Source organism: Stenella coeruleoalba (genome assembly GCF_951394435.1).
Source record: "Stenella coeruleoalba genome assembly, chromosome: 11".
Taxonomy (NCBI): domain Eukaryota; kingdom Metazoa; phylum Chordata; class Mammalia; order Artiodactyla; family Delphinidae; genus Stenella; species Stenella coeruleoalba.
In genome coordinates, this window is record NC_137157.1 from 72437093 (window position 1) to 72456335 (window position 19243).

A 19243-nucleotide genomic window follows, 5' to 3' on the forward strand; every position below is an offset into this window, starting at 1 on the left:
TTTTAATTGCAGCTACCCATAGTATATTTCCCCGTAAACTGAAAAGCGCATTAGTTCTGCTTTATGAACTAGTTTAGTCATTTTACGTTGTAGAAACCTATTATTTCTGATTATCCTTTCTTCCTACATGAAATTCTTATTTTACCTGAAAAGATTTCAGAAAAGGAAAAATATATATTATATTTTCCTCCATAACAACAAATGGGTAATTGTTGATTGTAAAGATGAAAATCAATACCAGTATCAGAAGAGGTCAAAAATTATAGAAGTTTATTAAATTATCTGATTCTTGAATAGAATTACAGTTTTATAATTATCACTATCCAGTGGTTTATCTTATTTGTGTAGAATGTCTGCAGATTATTTCCAATGAGGCTCTGTTAAAATAGTAGTTTCTTTTAAATTCCTCTAAGATAAACTCTGAAATATTATTTTAGCCCATGATATAGAACACACCTTTGAATATCAGGTCATGAAACACCTATACAGTTTCTTCCCCCATGTAAAAACCGAATAATGTTGTAGGACCAGAGTGATGAGCCAAACCTCCAATATAAATTGAAGATGGAAGTTGCTCAAGATCTGAACTACTGTGTTTTAAAATTGCTCCTGGTTGTAGATCAAAGGTTAGGAAAGCCCAAGAGAAGTTGAGAATGTAATAAACAAAATGATTTTTTTACTATTATTTCTCTTATATCACCATCCTTCTTTTGTTTTTCCATTACTTTTGTTTTAGCTCTCATATTTTAATAGCACTTTTGTCACATTTAAATTTTTTCCCTTGATTTAGGAATACATTGTTTTCAATTTAATTTTTGTCAGGTCCCACCCATTGTGAGGTCAAATTTTTGGAAAACTTAAAACCCTAAAGATAATTACTCAAAAGCATATGGAAAAGATTAATCTCTGTCATATGTTATCAAACATATGAACTTCAGCCTTCAGCTTGAGAGTGATATTTACTCTTTTAGACATAGTTTAACTTAGTTTAGCTTCCCCATCTTACAGCATGTTGAAACCACCCAAACAAAATGGGATGAAACCCAAATTTCTATCAATTGGTGAATGGATAAAATGTGTATACAATAGAATATTATTCAGCCATAAAAATGAATGAAGTACTAACACTACAACTAGATGAACTTTGAAATCATTTTGTTGGGTAGAAGAAGTCAGTCACAAAAAGCCACATTTTGTATGAGTCCATATATATGAAATGTCCAGAACAGAAAAATCCATAGAGACATAAAGGAGATTGGTGGTTGGCAGGGGATGAGCAGAAGGAGAAATTGGGAGGGACTGCTAATGTGTATGAGCTTTCTTTTTGGGGTGAAGAAACTATTCTGGAATTGGATAGTGCTGATGGTTGCATGAGCTTGTAAACATACCAAAAATCATTGAATTTTACATTTTAAAAGGATGAATTTATGGTATATGAATCATATCTCAGTTTAAAAATGGAGGTAAAAGCTATTTGATATACCCCCACTGATCATAGTAAATAATGACTGATGAGAGCTTAAAAGAGGGCAAGAAGTGAGAAAAACTGTAAGAGAAAAAACTGAGGACACATAAGAACATGTGCCTCTTCAGCATAGTGACAAAATGCAGTGGCTCAGCCATGCAAGGACAGCTCTGCCAGATTACCCTTTTTACACACACCCCACAATTCCCAGAGATTGGTGACCTTAGCCTTCATTTAGGAGAAGGTGAACTGCCTTCTGTCTCATCAATAAAGTCATCTCTATACCTCTCTGAAGTTCCTAATTATGAACTTGAGCCATGAGAAAAGAGATTAAATTATATGAAAGCATGGAAGTATTGATAGCTGAAGATTTCTATCAGTTCCTTTTTTTTAATGTTTTAAAACTTTAATTTTTGAGAAATTTTTATTTATGTTGACTAACTCATTCCCAAAGGATAGTGTACTAATGAATTGGTATTGTATTTCCTTTATTTTTCTTAGTTATTTTTTTAATAGCCTTTTAAATTTTTACTTTCTTCCCTCTGCTTCCTTTCCTTATTCCCATTCTAAGTGTGCTTTGATATTTATTCATACTGGGCTATGAATATAAATAAATGCAACAGTATGTCTTCCTTTGCAATTCATGTATATTCACAATATAAAATAAATTTAATACAAGCAATAGAACTTCCTAGAGGCTAGACTAATGACTTTTGGAGTAAAAAAATTCACAATATTTTACCTCTTGAGGGATTCTTGAAAATCAAATGTAAAATAGGCACCTTACTTAAAATTTGCCTTTGGATATCAATTAGAATGATAAATCTATAACTAAAATGGCTTTTTGTAATTATTGCTAATAATATTATTTCATTTTGATTATGCAGGAAATACCACACTCATTTATTACAGTTTGATGGTGAAGGAGGTTGGCGCTTTGAACAATTGGACACTGCTATTCGTTTAACACTAAGTGAAGAAAAACAAAAGCTAGAATCTCAGCTAGCTGGAATTCCCAAAATGCAGCAGAGACTCAATGAACTATGTAAAATTTTGGGAGAAGACTCGGTGCTGAAAACAATAAAAAATGAAGATGAGACCTCCTAATTTATTTTGACATGTTTTAAAAGTTAATTTTTAGTTAAAGGCTCAGAGACATTTATAGGGCATGCATTGTGTTAAGCTAAGCACAGAGGAAAAAAAGACAGCAAGAAATGTTTTATAAGATTTTAGCATCAAGGAAATATAAGATCTGACTTTTCAGAAGAAAATAAACGAATGCATTATGTAAGATTCGTCATTATGGCTCATACTAATTCCTAGTGAAAGCCTAATTCACATGTAAAACAGGATTTTCTAGGTAACTTCATAATGGATACTAGATTTGCTAATGTGTATGTGTTGTGTCTGAAATTCTTAACAAACATGGGACATATCTTGAGAATGGACAACTTAAGAGCAGTGTTTGGGTTGAAACAAGGTGATAAAGTTAGAAGTTTGAGTAACATTTCTATCCATTTATGGTTTTTAGATTTAACAGCTAGAATTCATGTTCCTTTATTGCTAGTGGTCAACTAAACCTCTAACAGTTTGATAAATAATTTCAATACGAAAGAAATTCTTTTAATGGCAGTGGTTGAAAGAAAGAAGCATGGCTATACTTCTTTTATATGTATAAAATATCCTATTTTTAATTTTAGATTTTGAGCATCTCATGGGCACATAAATTCATTTTAATGAGAATCTTACATATTTGTTAATAAACTTTCATTTTGAAAAGAGAATTGCCAATACAGAAAAGGAGTATCCAAACAATGTTTGTCTCAGCCTGTTACTTTACTTGGAAGGATTATATATTGCAAATTCTGTCCAGAAATACTTAGCTTGTTTTTGTCCCCAAAGGAGGAGTCCACCACATTTTGAAAATAGCAGTGCTATAATAGAATAGAGGGATTTTCAAAATCATAGTAGTAATAACATACATTGGAATAGTACTTTATAATTTACAATCCTCACTTACGTCAATTAATTTTAATACTGTGGCAAACTTTTGAGGCAAATATTTTTTTTCCTAGTTTGCTTTTGAGAAAATTGACACTCAGATTTGCTCTAATCATGCAGTTTATTTAGGGGCAGATCCAGGGGTCAAATGAATTTCCCCTGTTTCCCTGGTTCAGTGCTATTTTCAGTATTATCCTTGAAATTCAACTGGGCTATAATAGCAATAAAAGTTAGATGAGATGTTGAAAAGAGAATAAATTTAGTAATGTTAGTGTTATTGTTATTTGATTATTGTTTACAAGGTATGGAAATTTAAGTACAAAATGGAAAGGTTATTGATCTGTGGTTTAAAATAGGTCAGGAGGGCTTCCCTGGTGGCGCAGTGGTTGGGAGTCCGCCTGCCGATGCAGGGGACACGGGTTCGTGCCCCGGTCCGGGAGGATCCCACATGCCACAGAGCGGCTGGGCCCGTGAGCCATGGCCGCTGGGCCTGCACGTCCGGAGCCTGTGCTCCAAAACGGGAGAGGCCACAACAGTGAGAGGCCCGTGTACCGCAAAAAAATAATAATAAAATAGGGCAGGAAAGTTAGCAAATCTTTCAGCACCTATGCACTCATATGCAATATTAATGTACCCCTACAGTCAGCATTCAGAAGGGGAATTGTGTTATAAATCAATTTAATATTTATTGAACATAATGAGAAAGAATCTGTATGGAATAGTCATATGAAATAAATCTTATATATTCGATTGCCTTGGAGTTGGAAGTATGAGAGCCAGGACTACCATTTTAATCTCCTACTGCGTATGCCACCATGTTTATAGGCCAGAGAAAATGGAAATGCTGTTGTTAGTGGTTTAGGATTTTATTTGCATATTTAGACACAGCCATAATAGATGCTAAGTCAGTGATTCTCAGACTTTTTCAGCTGGTAGAGTACCTGTATGTCGTTCATGATGCTTGTAATAGAACATGTAATAGAATCATGACATTTTCATATTTTCAATTCTTCCATGCTAAGACATTTTTATTATCAATAAATGTAACCACCTTATGTGAAGGAATGTAATGTAAAATCAAAACCAGTACATCTAAGTTTTTCTGTTAGTATCATTAGCTGTTCATTTATTCATTTGTCAGTTACTACTACTTCCTATTAGAAAAGTGAGGCAGACATCAAAGGTTTAAAAAAAAAGCATGGAACGAAAAATTAAACTTGATAAAAATTATTCATTAATCTAAGTTCTATATTAGCAGTTATTCAGTTTATACGGCTGTAGGGAAAATTCTGGGGCAAATAGCTTAAGTTAATTTTTAAAGATATAAGAAGAAAATGAAAAGTCCTCATTTGAAACATGTACATAATTTTTATGCCTTAATTTTCTTAATTTGAAAAATAAAGCTTTTAGGAACCAATATATTGTGTTTTGAAACTTTGAAAAGAATGCCAAAACAAATATTAGATTTTTAATTAGCCCTTATTTAATATACCCTACCAACTGACTGAAGTAAAGAACTCATTATTTATAATGTACAGGTTTCAAGGATGTTTAAAATTCTTTATTAAAAGCTATACACACTGCAGTTTAAATGTTAAAGTTCTAAGAGAAACATGTTTCTTTTTTTTGTTTTTTTTTTTTTTGCGGTACGGGGGCCTCTCACTATTGCGGCCTCTCCAATTGCGGAGCACAGGCTCCGGACGCGCAGGCTCAGCGGCCATGGCTCACGGGCCCAGCCGCTCCGCGGCATGTGGGATCTTCCCAGACCAGGGCACGAACCCATGTCCCCTGCATCGGCAAGCAGACTCAACCACTGCGCCACCAGGGAAGCCCGAGAGAAACGTGTTTTGCATGCGCTTTTTTGTGCCTGTTTTTTTTTTCTGAATTTTCTTCCATGACCAATATCCTCTAACTTGCAGGGGAAAAAAATCTTTAATTTGAACTTGTATTTATGTTTCATTTAACTGCTTACAAAATGGTCCAATGAGTATACCATATTTTACTATTCTTACAGTTATATTTTGTGAAAAATGTGACAAGAGTGAGAAATGAAGTAGCCATCTTTGAATATAGATGAGGAAAGGAAAAAGAGAGAATATTTCAATTTTCAAACAAGTTTTACCATGTTATCTATTTTCCCCAATTATTTTGACTTCCGTTTGTTTTGTTTTGGTCAAAAAGAGCTGTAAGTTTATAGAGCTTGATTTTTAAATGTGCTTTTTTTGGTTAACTTATAAACTTGGAAAATAAGTTGCATTCTATGAAAATGTTGTGTTACATTTCTACAGCATGTAATGTTATGCCAAGCATGAGTCTAAAATAGTGTGCATTCTCGTCGACAAGATAATGTGTAAAAATCTTTCTCCATTAATCTCAAGGAGAATGATATATCTTGAAATTCAACCCGAGTTTACATTTGTTTCCAAAGGGAATGGTTTTCCCTTGATAGTAATTTAGTTTTTGTGTCAAATTTTGTTCTTCCAGTAAAGGTATAAATGAACATGTTAGTTTTTTTTGAGACTTTGCTTCCAAATATAATTTCATATTTGGCAGTAGTTTTAGCTTATTAAAACCTGTTTGGAATAGTTTTTTGATTCCATAAGCCTAGAAAAATTTGTTACACATTGGAACACTGATCCAGAGAATGTTACACACTTCTGAGATATGCATAAAATGGTAATGGTTATTAAACCATCGATTAAAAGAGATGTCTTTGATATAACTACTTTATGGGCAAAATTATTTTCATTTAGAAGTGTAAAGTACTTTCACATAACCCAGAGTATTTACAGGTCTGATGATTTACATTTAGGTATGATTAAGAGTTGTAATGTTTGCCACATGAGCACTTTCAGGTGGATGTATAAAATATTTTTATTAAAAGCATCCCTTCTTCATTGCTGGTACCTTTCCTGATTACCAAGTACAAAACGGCTTTATAGTTTTTATTGTGAAATTTTCAAAACCAATTATCTATACTTATAAGCAGGGGTTGAGTAGTAGTTGTATTAATGAAAGCAAATGAGAAAAATGCCCTTAATGGTAAAAATCACTATGTGGCTAAGCTACAATGTGGTTATGGTGTGAATACATTATAATATAGTCTCCATCCAGTATGCAGTTATTTGAGCTCAGCATTACTTGTGAATTCCTAAATCATCATGAAAAAAACTTGATTAATCAAAGCAATTACAGATTATTCCAGTGATAGAAAATATCCTATTTCTATATTTTAAATGATTCTGTTGGGTGTCTACATACACCTCAGTTACAAGTTGTATGATGCACAATTTTGTCAAGTACTGTGCACAGTAGTCACCAAATAGTTGTTTAAATATTTATTTTCTTTATTAATTCAACACATTTATTTATTAAGTACCAACTTATGCCAGACACTGTGCTATGTTCTAGAAATGAATAAAATATGGTCCCTCTCCCAAGAAGCATATGGTCCCCTGAAAATTAGAAAAATGAGTACCTTCATTCGGAGAAAAATTCAATAGCTGCTATTTATTATTTACCAAGTAGGCACAAAGCATTGCATATACATTGACTCATTAAATCTTCACAAAACTCTAATAAAAAAGGAAAGTGAGAACAGAGAAGTTAAGCAATTCATCCAACCTAATGCAGCTACTAAGCTATAGAGCTGAAATTTGAACCTAGAAATATTTGATTACAAAGCCTTTGCAACTCCCCATCACCTTCCTTTTAATTCGTTTAGGTCATTTTTCATTATTACAGTTTTTAACTCTAAAGTTGTAGTATATTTTTTAACTGTCTCAGGGTTTCTGGTTAACCAAAAAGAAGCTTTTTTTTTTCATCTAAAAAGGAAATTTGTCACACAAATTATATTTTTCCTTGTTTTTATTATAAATGATGGATATGGTCCTATGGGAGAAGGAGAACAGAAGGCAAATTTTCAGATATTTTGAGGAAGAAATTCCAAATCGGTTAACATTTATTAATTCAGTAAATATTTATTGACACATTCAAGGTACCAGTTACCATGCTAGGGATTCAGAAGTGAAGGAGACAAACCTTTTCTCAGCCCTCATGAAACATTTTAGTACCTCAATACTAAACAATTTTATTCCTGTTAGATATTGTGGTCCCATCTAAATGGTATATTTGTTTTCTAGTGTCTTCTCAGTTCTTATATTTCCTGCCTAAGACCACTCTCTTGCAATATTTAAGCAATAAGCATTTTTTGGCAGCAGAATTCCCTTGATTATACACTTAAGGGCTTCATAAGCCTCATGCCCTCCAACTTGGTCTAAATTACAAGGTCCAATAAAACCAGTCTGTAGGACTATATCATCCTTCACCAGTAGGTGCTCCCATACATTTAGCATGTTGTCTTGAAACCTGAGAAATATGAGCTTCTCAAGTTCAGATCATGTAAAGTGAGCCAGTTTTGTACAATGAAAAGCATCTCTCTCGTGTTAACACAAAATGAAGATAACTATAGCAGAAAAGTTCTAAAAAGCAAAACACAAAGCAAAACAAAAACAACCAAAAAAAATCCCCAATAATTATAAAAGTAAAAAGACAAGGGTTCCAGAGTTAAGCATATTTAAAACTATATGCTTTATCTCTGTACTTGTGTTCTAATGTAGGTGATATGGTGATTAAGTATTCACCTTATGTATTTTTATGTAATTTAATGCCTGTAAAATAGATAAGGCATCAATGAGGCAATGAAATATTAAACACTGAATGATATTCTCTTGGCTCTATCATTTAATTACAGCTTGATCTGTATAAAAGAGGAGACAACTTTATATATCAAATATATTATTTAATTTTTACATATTGAATATATTAAACTTAATACTTAAAAAGTATTGGGTCTAGACATTATGCAGATGTATAAAGTTAGACAAGTTTACACTAGAAACGTGTCAGAACTCACAAAGGGTGAGGTAAAAGAAGTCCTATAATCAGATGACATTTTATTGGGAAACTAATGTAATGGGAACTTTTGCAACACAGATATTGATAATTCAAGGTAATAAAAAATGGTTGAAACAATAATCAAAGTCCCCTTGTTTAGGACAGCTTGTTGCTCAATATGGGAAAAGTTTCCAAGATCCATGTAAGTGGAGTTTAGATAAATGAGGGTAATATAGATCCAAACAGATACATATATTTTCCTGCAACCTAACACAGACACACACACACACACACACACACACACACACACACACACACACACCTTAGAAGTTTAATAGTTTAATACAAAAGCAGCATAATGATCTTGAGAACTAAAGTAACTGAATAATTTTTTTATTGTGATAAAAAACATAAACTTTACCATCTTAACCATTTTCAAGTGTATTTTTCAGTAGAGTTAACTACATTCACATTGTTGTGAAACAGATTTCTAGGATTTTTTTATCTTACAAATCTGAAACTTTATCAATAACTTCTCTTTCCCCCTCCTCCCAGCCCCTGGTAACCATCATTCTACTTTCATGAATTTGCCAATGTTAGATACATCATCTAAGTAGAATCATACAGAATTTGTCTTTTTTTAACTGGCTCATTTCATTTAGCATAATGTCCTCAAGTTTAATCCATATTGTGGCTTGTGAAAAGATTTCCTTCCTTTTGAAGGCTGAATAATATTCCATTGTATGTATTACCACCTTTTGTTTATGTTTTCATCCGTTGAAAGAATAGGTTGCTTATTCCTCTTGGATATTGTGTATAGTGCTGCTATGAACATGGGTGTGCAAATATTTCAAGACCCTGCTTTCAATTATTTCGGATATATACCCAGGAATGAAATTGTTGGTTCATATGGTAGTTCTGTTTTTAATTTTTGAGAAACCTCCATTCTATTTTCCATGGTGGCTATACCCATTTACATTCCCTCCAACAATACACAGGGATTCCCTTTCTCCACATCCTAACCAACACTTGTTGGTTATCAGTTGTCTATTTGATGATAGTCATTCTAACAGATGTGAGGTTATGTGTCGTGGTTTTGATTTGCATCTCTCTGATTATTAGTAATGTTGAGCATTTTTTCACATGCTTCTTGGTCATTTGTATATCCTCTTTGGAGAAATGTCTATTCAAGTCCTTTGCCTGTAGAATTTTTTAATTAAAACTTGTTTCATGATGTTTAGGACTGCAGTCTGTTTCTTTTGCTTCCAAAAGCTATCTCCCCTTACCCCTCATCCATCCTTCTGCACCTCATTCCTTTGGCTGTACATGGCAGGTGTTCCCTTTTATTTCCTCCCTTATTCATTTTCTTTCTCAAATCAAGAATGTCTTTATTCCACCAACTTCATCTACCAAAACTCTATCTAGCTTTAAGGATGTCTTAAATTCTTTCCAGTTATACAAAACTTTCTTTTTTAATGCTTACAGAACACTTTATTTAAAATCCTGTCGTCACATTTATCACATGCTACCTTTTATTCAATTTTATTCATTTGTCACATAATCTAAAATAACCCCCCAACAAGTTCCTCTCTATCACATCAGTTTTATTTATGAAACTTATTTCTCCATTTATCTTATTCATTAATTTCTTAGTTGTTTCTCTCTCTCTACTACCTTTGCCCTCCGTAGACTGTGAACTCTGTGGACCAGGAATTTGCTTGTATTATTTATGGCAATATTTGTAGCACCTAGAACAATACATGGCAGTTGGAGGACATTTAAAAAGTATTTGTTCAATAGGTGCATAAATGGATGAGTAAACAAATGAATAAAAATAGTGCAAAAGAACAAAAATGAATGAATGAAAGAATATTAATGAGAATGAGTGAAATCACTGAGGAAGAGATATAAAAAGAAGTGCATTCTCTCCTTCATATCCTCATAAACTAAACCCATACTGCTAGGTAAAACTATAATGTGTATTTTTTTTCTTTTCTGCTGAAAAAACTTGAGCATATTGGGATTTCATATATTTGCTTCATCCACCTTCTTTCCTTTTCTCTAGAATAAGTTAAGAAGTAATACACTGGTCTCAGTCTTCCCAACAGGATGCTGATTATAAAAGTTCCCCATAATTTGCTGATTCAGTAGAAATTAGATATCACATTAACTATCTAATTGGATCACCTAGCTGCATGTTTTCTTTCTTTCTGAGATCCCACAAGTGTATACCCTTCCTCTTTCTACTTCTCTGGGTAGGTGTCAACACCCCTCATGTCAGGTAGAATAGGCCCAGGAATTCGTAGATCCTATACCCTCATTATCAATCCCAATGACCATAAAGAGGTCTTTCTCCAAACTAGAGACATGAATAGACCTTTGCTTTCTTTAATGTTTACATAAAATTCATTAGCAACTGAACAACTTCACCCTAAGGACCACTAGACTCCTGATGGTAAGAACAAAAGGGTGAATTCTAAGGCTAAAGCAATTTAATTCCAACCCATAACAGAGTCTATTAGAATGCAGCACTTCTTCTCTCCTCACAACAAGCCTCAGGTGTGGCTATGTTGGGCAGTGATTTGTGAAATGCAGCAGGACCCTGTGGGGTCCTCCCAGGTATAAATTCTTTCTGTGTCCCCTGTTTCTTTTGTGTAGGAAATAAGCTTTGTTCAGCCTCCTTGACCTTCCCTGAGTTCCAGAGGGAAGATTCAAACAGCTGCTTATCAGAGAATGGAGGGAATGCAGAAACAAAGAGGAGCAGTCAAGAAACAGTAGTGCAGCCATGGGGCAGGGTCCTGGTTCCTCCTCAAGGAATATATATAACAGAATACCTTTGAATTCTTCTGAAGGAGAAAAGACCCCCAACCACGTGGAGGATGGTAACTTGAGACTGAGAACAAGGATCCTGGAACACTGCCCTGGTTACCTCACCACCAAATAATCAGAAGAAAATCTGCACACAGTGGAAGATAACAATGACTCTGACCCCCCTCCTCAGGTGATTCTCCCTTTAAAAACTTTCATGGCTGAGCAGAATATTCGGAGCTGGTTTTTGGACATGAATCCACGTTCTCCCCAGGTTGCTGGTCTCCTGAAAAAAAGTAGTTTTTTCCTTTTCCCTTTCATCTCTTGAGTATTGGCTTTCAAGTGGCGAGCAGCTGAACCTGAGCAGTAACATTAGGAAAACAGACTTTGGAGAAAGACTGTTTTGTTGAGTCCTGCCTCTGCCACCTCCTTGATGACCATGTTACTTAATCTCTCCATCCCTTGGGTTTCTCATTTTTAAAGTAGAGATAATAATACTACTTACCTCATAGTATGTTGTGAAGATTGAATGTATTCATACTTATAGAGTGCTCAGGAGAGAGCCTGGCATATGCTTATAGTTATTACCATTTATGCATATACTCGTATGAGTTATCTAAATAAAAATCTAATCAGCATCCCTCAGGAAATGGTTGGTTTTGATTGAGTCATGGAAAAGACAGGGCTAATTTAGAAGAGAGGGGTTGTCCTTTTGGATTAAGAGACCCCCCCCAGGTCTGACTTGTTAGAAGACAACTAGCTTAGTGTCTGATATATTACTATACATCACTAGTTACTCAATATGTTTGTGGAATAAACGATGGAATAACTGAATGAATAAATTAGCTATTAGCAGAAGAAAAAGGGAGATAGGCACACAAAAAAAGGTAAAAATTCTTTCTTTTGCAATTTTGCCTAGTGTCCAAATGCTAGTTGGCATATCACTTAAATTGTATAGACTTTGCATTGGGTCTTTGCAATGGGTCCACTGGTTACTAAAGCCTAAAATTATGTATAAACTGATGTGTCCAAAAAGTTAAAACACTAATCTTCCTCTCAATTTAGTTTCTCCAGTCCCAAGTCTGCCAGTGTCCCAAGACAATTTTGGCAGATCCACTTCTTTTATTTCTTCCATACAATCCCCTAAAGGGAAGAGGACATGAGGAGGAGAAACGGACTTGTAGAAAAAGAAAAATAAAGAGAAAGATGAGAAAGAAAAACGGTAATATGAGACTGTGGTTGTAGTACAAAGGAAGGTATGTTTAGAGAGGAGAGGAGTAGTAATTCTGGAGACCTATGACCTTCATCACACTGGCTTCCCTCATCTCTGTTACCTTCTCAAGTGAATTTCCAGATTCCCAGGGAACACCTGAATAGATGCTCATTGAAAATCCTCTTTCATTATGATGAGGATGGAAAGTTGGAATGTACCCCAACCTCTTACTGATCTATTTTGACTTATCATATTACCTGAAAACTATATTGATCACACCCATCCAGCAAAACTACAATCATGTGTGATCCTAATCACTGGTTCTCTTCATGCCTAGACAGGAATAGCTGAGTGTTGATGGAGCAAGTCACTCTTCACAGTAAAATCTTCACTAGAAAGTTATGATGATTCAGTACCACTCTGCAATTCTATCATATTTCTTTAGTTCATTCACTCTCTCACTCTCAACAACTCTCTGCTCTCTGAACAAATGCAACCCTACCTCCTTCTCCTTTTCTCACAGCTCATTTGTTCTACCCCTTGTCCCTTCTCACAAACAGAGGACTGCTTCTTTTGTTTCCTCAATCAGTTGCTCCAAGGAATACTCCTTGTTACTTCCTCATTCCTCACAGTCCCTATCTAATTTAGCACCAAATTCTGTTCATTTTGCAGCCTAAAAAATAACTCTCAAATAAGTCTCCTTTCCATCTTCACATTAGCAAGTTTCAAGGAGAAATGATTTCTCTCACTTGGATTACTGCCATTGCTTCCCAACCAATCTCATAGTATCCATTCAATAACTCTTAAAATTCAATCTATTCTTTTAAAAAGTTTAAATATGTTTTTCAGTGTGATATTGTACATATACTGAAAACTGCACAAAGTGTGAATATACGGTGAAATACATTGTCACAAATCCAACACCTGTTTAACCACCACCTAACAAATAGGGCATTGCCAGCACTGAAGCCCACCTAATGATCCTTCTAATAACTATTCCCTCCTTCACCACTCATAGTATAACTACTATCCTAACTTCTAACACCACACATTAGTCTTGCCTGCTTTTAATTTTATGCAAATAGAATGAAACTGTATGTGTTTTTCTGTGTCTGGCTTTTATCTAACATTATGTGCTTGAAGTTCACCCATGTAGTAGTGTTCAGTCTTAGTCTGTTCATTCCCATTTTACATAGAAATCCATTTTATATGTAAGTGACAATTTACTTATTCATTCTACTCTTGATGAACATTTGGTCTGTTTCTACTTTAGGGCCGTTAAGAACAGCAAACTGCTATGAACATTTTCTACATGTCTCATGCTACACATGGGCACACATTTCTCTTGGGCCCATCCACTGTAGTCACAATAGTCACAGTGATTTTCCTAATGCAACTCTAATCCTATTGTTCTTCTCTCAATGACTTTCAATAACTCTTGGGAAAAACTAAAATCTTAATTTGGCCTATAAAACCCTGCATAATCTGGATTCTCTCCTTCCAGAGCCTCTTCTTGAACAATGCCTTCTTTGCTCCAAGTTCTTCTTTCATTCCCTGAAATGGGAAACATACCTTCTTGTCACAGGGTCTTTCACATCTTCTTTATCCATACATCAATTGATGGACACTTAGGTTGTTTCCATATCCTAACTATTGTAAACAATACTGCAATGAACAAAGGGGTGCTCATATCCTTTTGAATTCGTGTTTTTGTTTTCTTTAGATATATACCCAGAAGTGAAATTGCTGGATCATGTGGTAGTTCTATTTTTAACTTTTTGAAGAAACTTCATAATGTTTTCCATAATGGCTGCACAAGGATTTCCTTTCTCTACATCCTTGCCATTACTTACTATTACTTACTATTTCTTATCTACTTGACAATGGCAATTCTGACAAATGTGAGTTGATATTTCATTGTGGTATTGATTTGCATTTCCCTAATGATTAGTGACATTGAGCATCTTTTCATGTGCCTGATGGCCAACTGTATGTTTTCTTTAGAAATATGTTTATTCCTCTGCCCCTTTTTAAATTGGATTGTTTTTTCATTGTTGAATTGTATAAATTTTAAAATATATTTTGGATATTAACCTCTTCTCAGATATCTAATTGCAAAAATATTTTCTCCCATTCTGCCTTTTAATTTTGTTGATGGTTTTATTTCCTGTGCAGAAGCTTTTTAGTTTGATGTAATCCTACTATTTACTTTTGCTTTTGTTGCCTTTACTTTTGGAGTCAGATCCCCCAAAAAACATTGCCAAGATTGATGTCAAGGTGCTTACCACCCATGTATTCTCTAGGACTTTTATGGTTTCAGGTTTTATATTCAAGTCCTTAATCAATTTAGAGTGATCTTTTGTGTATGGTGTAAGACAGTAGTCTAATTTTATTCTCCATATGTGGCTGTCCAGTTTTACCAACACCATTTAGTAAAGAGACTATCCTTTCCCCATTACACAATCTGCACTCCTTTTTCATAAATTAATTGACTATATATCCGTGGGTTTCTTCCTGGGCTCTCTATTTTATTCCATTGGTCTATATATCTGTTTTTATATCAATACCATACAGTTTGATGACTATAGCTTTGTAAAGTCATAAAATCAAGAAGTATAATGCCTCCATCTTTGTTCTGCCTCAAGACTACTTTGGCTATTCAGAGTCTTTTGTGGTTTCATACAAATTTTAGGAGTGTTTTTTAATAGTTCTGTGAAAAAAGACATTGGAATTTTGATAGGGGTTGTGTTGAATCTGCAGATTTCTTTGAGAAGTATGGCTATTTTAATGATACCAATTCTTCCAATCCATAAACACAGAATAGCTTTCCATTTATTTTTGTCTTCTTCAATGCCTTTCATCAGTGTCTTATAAATTTTAGTGTACAGGTCTTTTACCTCCTTTGTTAAAATTATTGGTTAACGTTTTGATGCAATTATAAATGGGATTGTTTTCTTAATTCTCTTTCTGATGGTTTGCTGTTAGTGTATAGAGTGGAACAAATTTTTGTATATTGATTTTGCACCCTGAAACTTTACTGAGTTTGTTCATTTGTTATAAGTTTTTCTTGGTGGGGTCTTTAAGGTTTTTTATATGTAAAATAATGTCATCTGCAAACAGTGACAGTTTTACTTCTTACTTCTTACTTTCTAATTTGCATGTTTTTATTTCTTTTTCTTGTTTGATTGCTGTGGCCAGGACTTCCAATACTATGTGGAGTGAAAGTGGTAAAAGTGGACATCCTTGTCTTCTTCCTAATCTTAGAGGAAATCCTTCCAGTTTTTCACTATTGAGTATGATGTTAGCTATAGACTTGTCATATATGGCCTTTCTGATGTAGAGTTATGTTCACTCTATGCCAACATTGTGGAGAATTTTTATGGGTGTTGAATTTTGCCAAAAAATTTTTCTGCATCTATTGAACTGATAATATGATTTTTATTCTTCAGTTTGTTAATATGTATCACATTGATTGATTTGCAGGTGTTGAATGATCACTGGAAAAAATCCCACTTGATCGTGATGTATGATTATTTTAATGTATTGTTGGATTCAGTGTGCTAATAGTTAGTTGAGGATTCTTGCATCCATGTTCATCAGTGATAGTGGCTTATAATTTTCTTTTTTTTTGTAGTGTTCTTGCCTGGTTTTGATATTAGGGTAAAGCTGGCCTCATAAAATGAGTTCAAAAGTGTTTCCTCTTCAATTTTTTAGAAGAGTTTGAGAAGTATTAAATCTTCTTTGATTGTTTGGTAGAATTCACCATTTAAAGGCATCTGGTCCTGGACTTTTGTTTGTTGGTAGGATTTTGATTACTGCTTTAATCTCCTAACAAGTAATAGGGCTGTTCAGATTTTCTATTTCTTCCTGATGAAGTATTGCAAGATTATATGTTTCTAGAAATTTATCCATTTTAGAAGGTTGTCTAATCTGTTGGTGTATACTTTTTCATAGCAGTCTCTTATGATTCTTTTATTTCTGTGGTGCTGGTTATAACTTCTCATCTTTCATTTCTAATTTCTAAAAAAAAGGCCCTGCCTTTTTTCTTAGTGAGTGTAGCTAAAGGATTGATTTTTTTTTTTTTTTTTTTTTTTTTTTGCAGTACGCAGGCCTCTCACTGCTCTGGCCTCTCCCATTGCAGAGCACAGGCTCCAGACGCACAGGCTTAGCAGCCATGGATTACAGGCCCAGCTGCTCTGCGGCATGTGGGATCTTCCCGGACCAGGGCACAAACCCGTGTCCCCTGCATCGGCAGGCGGACCCTCAACCACTGCATCACCAGGGAAGCCCCAGGATTGATAATTTTGTTTATCTTTTCAATGAACAAGTTCTTGGTTTCACTGATTTTTCCCTATTGTCTTATTAGTGTCTCATTTGTTTATTTATGCTTGGACCTTTATTATTTCTTTCCTTCTACTAAATTTGTGCTTCAGTTATTTTTCTTTTTCTAGGTCCTTTACATGTAAAGTTAGATTGCTTGAGATTTTTCTTGCTTCTTGAGCTAGGCCTGTATCAGTATGAACTTGCCTCTTAGAACAGGTTTTGCTACATCCCCACAGATTTTGGTATGTTTTATTTTCATTTTCATTGTATTAAAGAATTTTAAAATTTCCTCTTTGATTTCTTCATTGACCACTGGTTGTTCAGTAACATGGTGTTTATCTTAACATATTTGTTTGTTTGTTTGTTTCGGTACGCGGACCTCTCACTGTTGTAGCCTCTCCCGTTGCGGAGCACAGGTTCTGGACGCGCAGGCTCAGCAGCCATGGCTCACAGGTCCAGCCGCTCCGCGGCATGTGGGATCTTCCCAGACCGGGGCACGAACCCGTGTCCCCTGAATCGGTAGGTGGACTCTCAACCACTGCGTCACCAGGGAAGCCCTGTCTTAACATATTTGTGATTTAAAAATTTTTTTTCTTGTGATTGATTTCTTGTTTCATACCATTATGATTGGGAAAAGTGCTTGATATTACTTCAACATTCTCAAATTTATTGAGACGTGTTTTGTGGCTTAACATATGATTTATCCTGGAGAATGTTCCATGTGCATTTGATAAGAATGTATTCTGCTGATTTTGGATAGGGTTTTCTGTACATATATATTAAGTTCCTTGGTGTAAAACTCATTTAATGCCACAATTTTCTTATTGATTTTCTACCTGGATGATCTATCCATTGATGTAAGTGGGGGATTAAAGTCCCCTACTATTATTGTATTGCTGCCAATTTCTCCATTTAAATGTGCTAATATTTGCTTTATTTATATAGGTGCTCTTATATTGGGTGCATAAATATTTACAAATGTTATATCTTCTTGTCATGACCCCTTTATCATTACATAATGCCCATCTTTGTCCCCCATTAAGCCTTTTATTTTAACGTCTATTTTGTCTGATGTAAATATAGCTACCCCAACTTTCTTTTGGTTTCCATTTGTGTGAGACACCCTTTTCCATCCCTTCACTTTCAAAGTGTGTGTGTCCTTACATCTTAAGCAAGTGTCTTGTAGACAGCATATAGATGGGTCTTTTTTTTTTTTAATTCACGCATCCATTCTATGTCTTTTGACTGAAGAATTTAGTTCATTTTCATTTAAAACAATTATTGATAGGTATGTACTTATTGCCATTTTATAACTGCTGTTTAAAATGTTAGTTAAATATAGCCAATTATACACAGAATTATATGGACAAATATATAAGTGCCTTTTCTTAAAATATAACTTAATTATGAGAATATATTTGAACACTTCCATCTTGATGGAATGTCAATCTTGGAGCCTCCAACTATTTGGTCCTCTCCAGTGCAGCTGTAAGGTACAGACAGGACTCTCACTACCAGCAGCATTCCTGTGGTAAAACTATGTGGGGCCTAGATTGTCCTCAAATTATCAGAGCAACTTTTTTTAAATAAGAGAATAATGAACAAATAACAAACAGAAATACAAAGTAGCATCACAGAAATAAGACGCTGCTGTATGTGTGAAAAGTCGGTGAATAACTATAAAGTGTAACTTCTGGATTGGATATTTTACATGAATTTTTCATTTCTTTATTGTTTACATTTTTAGTTGATACTTTTAATCATATAGGGTATTTGATATTTTATATATATATATATATATATATATATATATATATATATATATACACACATATATACCCACTCTTTTTTTTTTTAGATTCTTTTCCCACTTAGGCCATTACCCTTGTGCTATACAGCAGGTTCTTATTAGTTATCTATTTTTATATAGTAGTGTGTATATGTCAGTCCCAATCTCCCAATTTATCCCTCCCCCCCATCCCCTGATAACCATAAGTTTGTTTTCTACATCTGTGATTCTACTTCTGTTTTGTAAATAAGTTCATTTGTACCCTCTTTTCAGATTCCACATGTAAGCGATATCATGTGATATTTGTTTTTCTCTGTCTGGCTTATTTCACTTAGTATGAAAATTTCTAGGTCCATCTATGTTGCTGCAAATGATATTATTTTGTTCTTTTTATCGCTGAGTAATATTCCATTGTATATATGTACCACATCTTCTTTATCCATTCCTCTGTTGATGGACACTTAGGTTGCTTCCATGTCCTGGCTATTGTAAATAGTGCTACAATGAACATTGGGGTGCATGTATCTTTTTGAATTATGGTTTTCTCTGGGTATATGCCCAGGAGTGAGATTGCTGGGTCATATGGTAGTTCTATTTTTACTTTTTTAAGGAACCTCCATACTGTTCTCCATTGTATCTGCATCAATTTACATTCCCACAAACAATGTAGGAGGGTTCCGTTTTCTCCACACCCTCTCCAGCATTTATTGTTTGTGGATTTTTTGACGATGGCCATTCTGACAAGTGT

The 19243-nt window shown here is 34.4% G+C and overlaps 1 protein-coding gene across 5 annotated transcripts in view; it reads left to right on the top strand.

Moving 5' to 3' along the window:
• The window catches only part of ABCD2 (ATP binding cassette subfamily D member 2), a 76959-nt gene extending 74218 nt beyond the window's left edge, over window positions 1–2741 (top strand). For all 5 annotated transcript variants that reach the window (XM_079937688.1, XM_079937690.1, XM_079937691.1 and 2 more), the window contains one exon: window positions 2353–2741. In XM_079937688.1, the coding sequence (XP_079793814.1) occupies window positions 2353–2572 (220 nt within the window). In that variant the 3' untranslated portion in view covers window positions 2573–2741. The remainder of the gene's footprint in view (window positions 1–2352) is intronic.
• Window positions 2742–19243: the final 16502 nt, after the last annotated feature.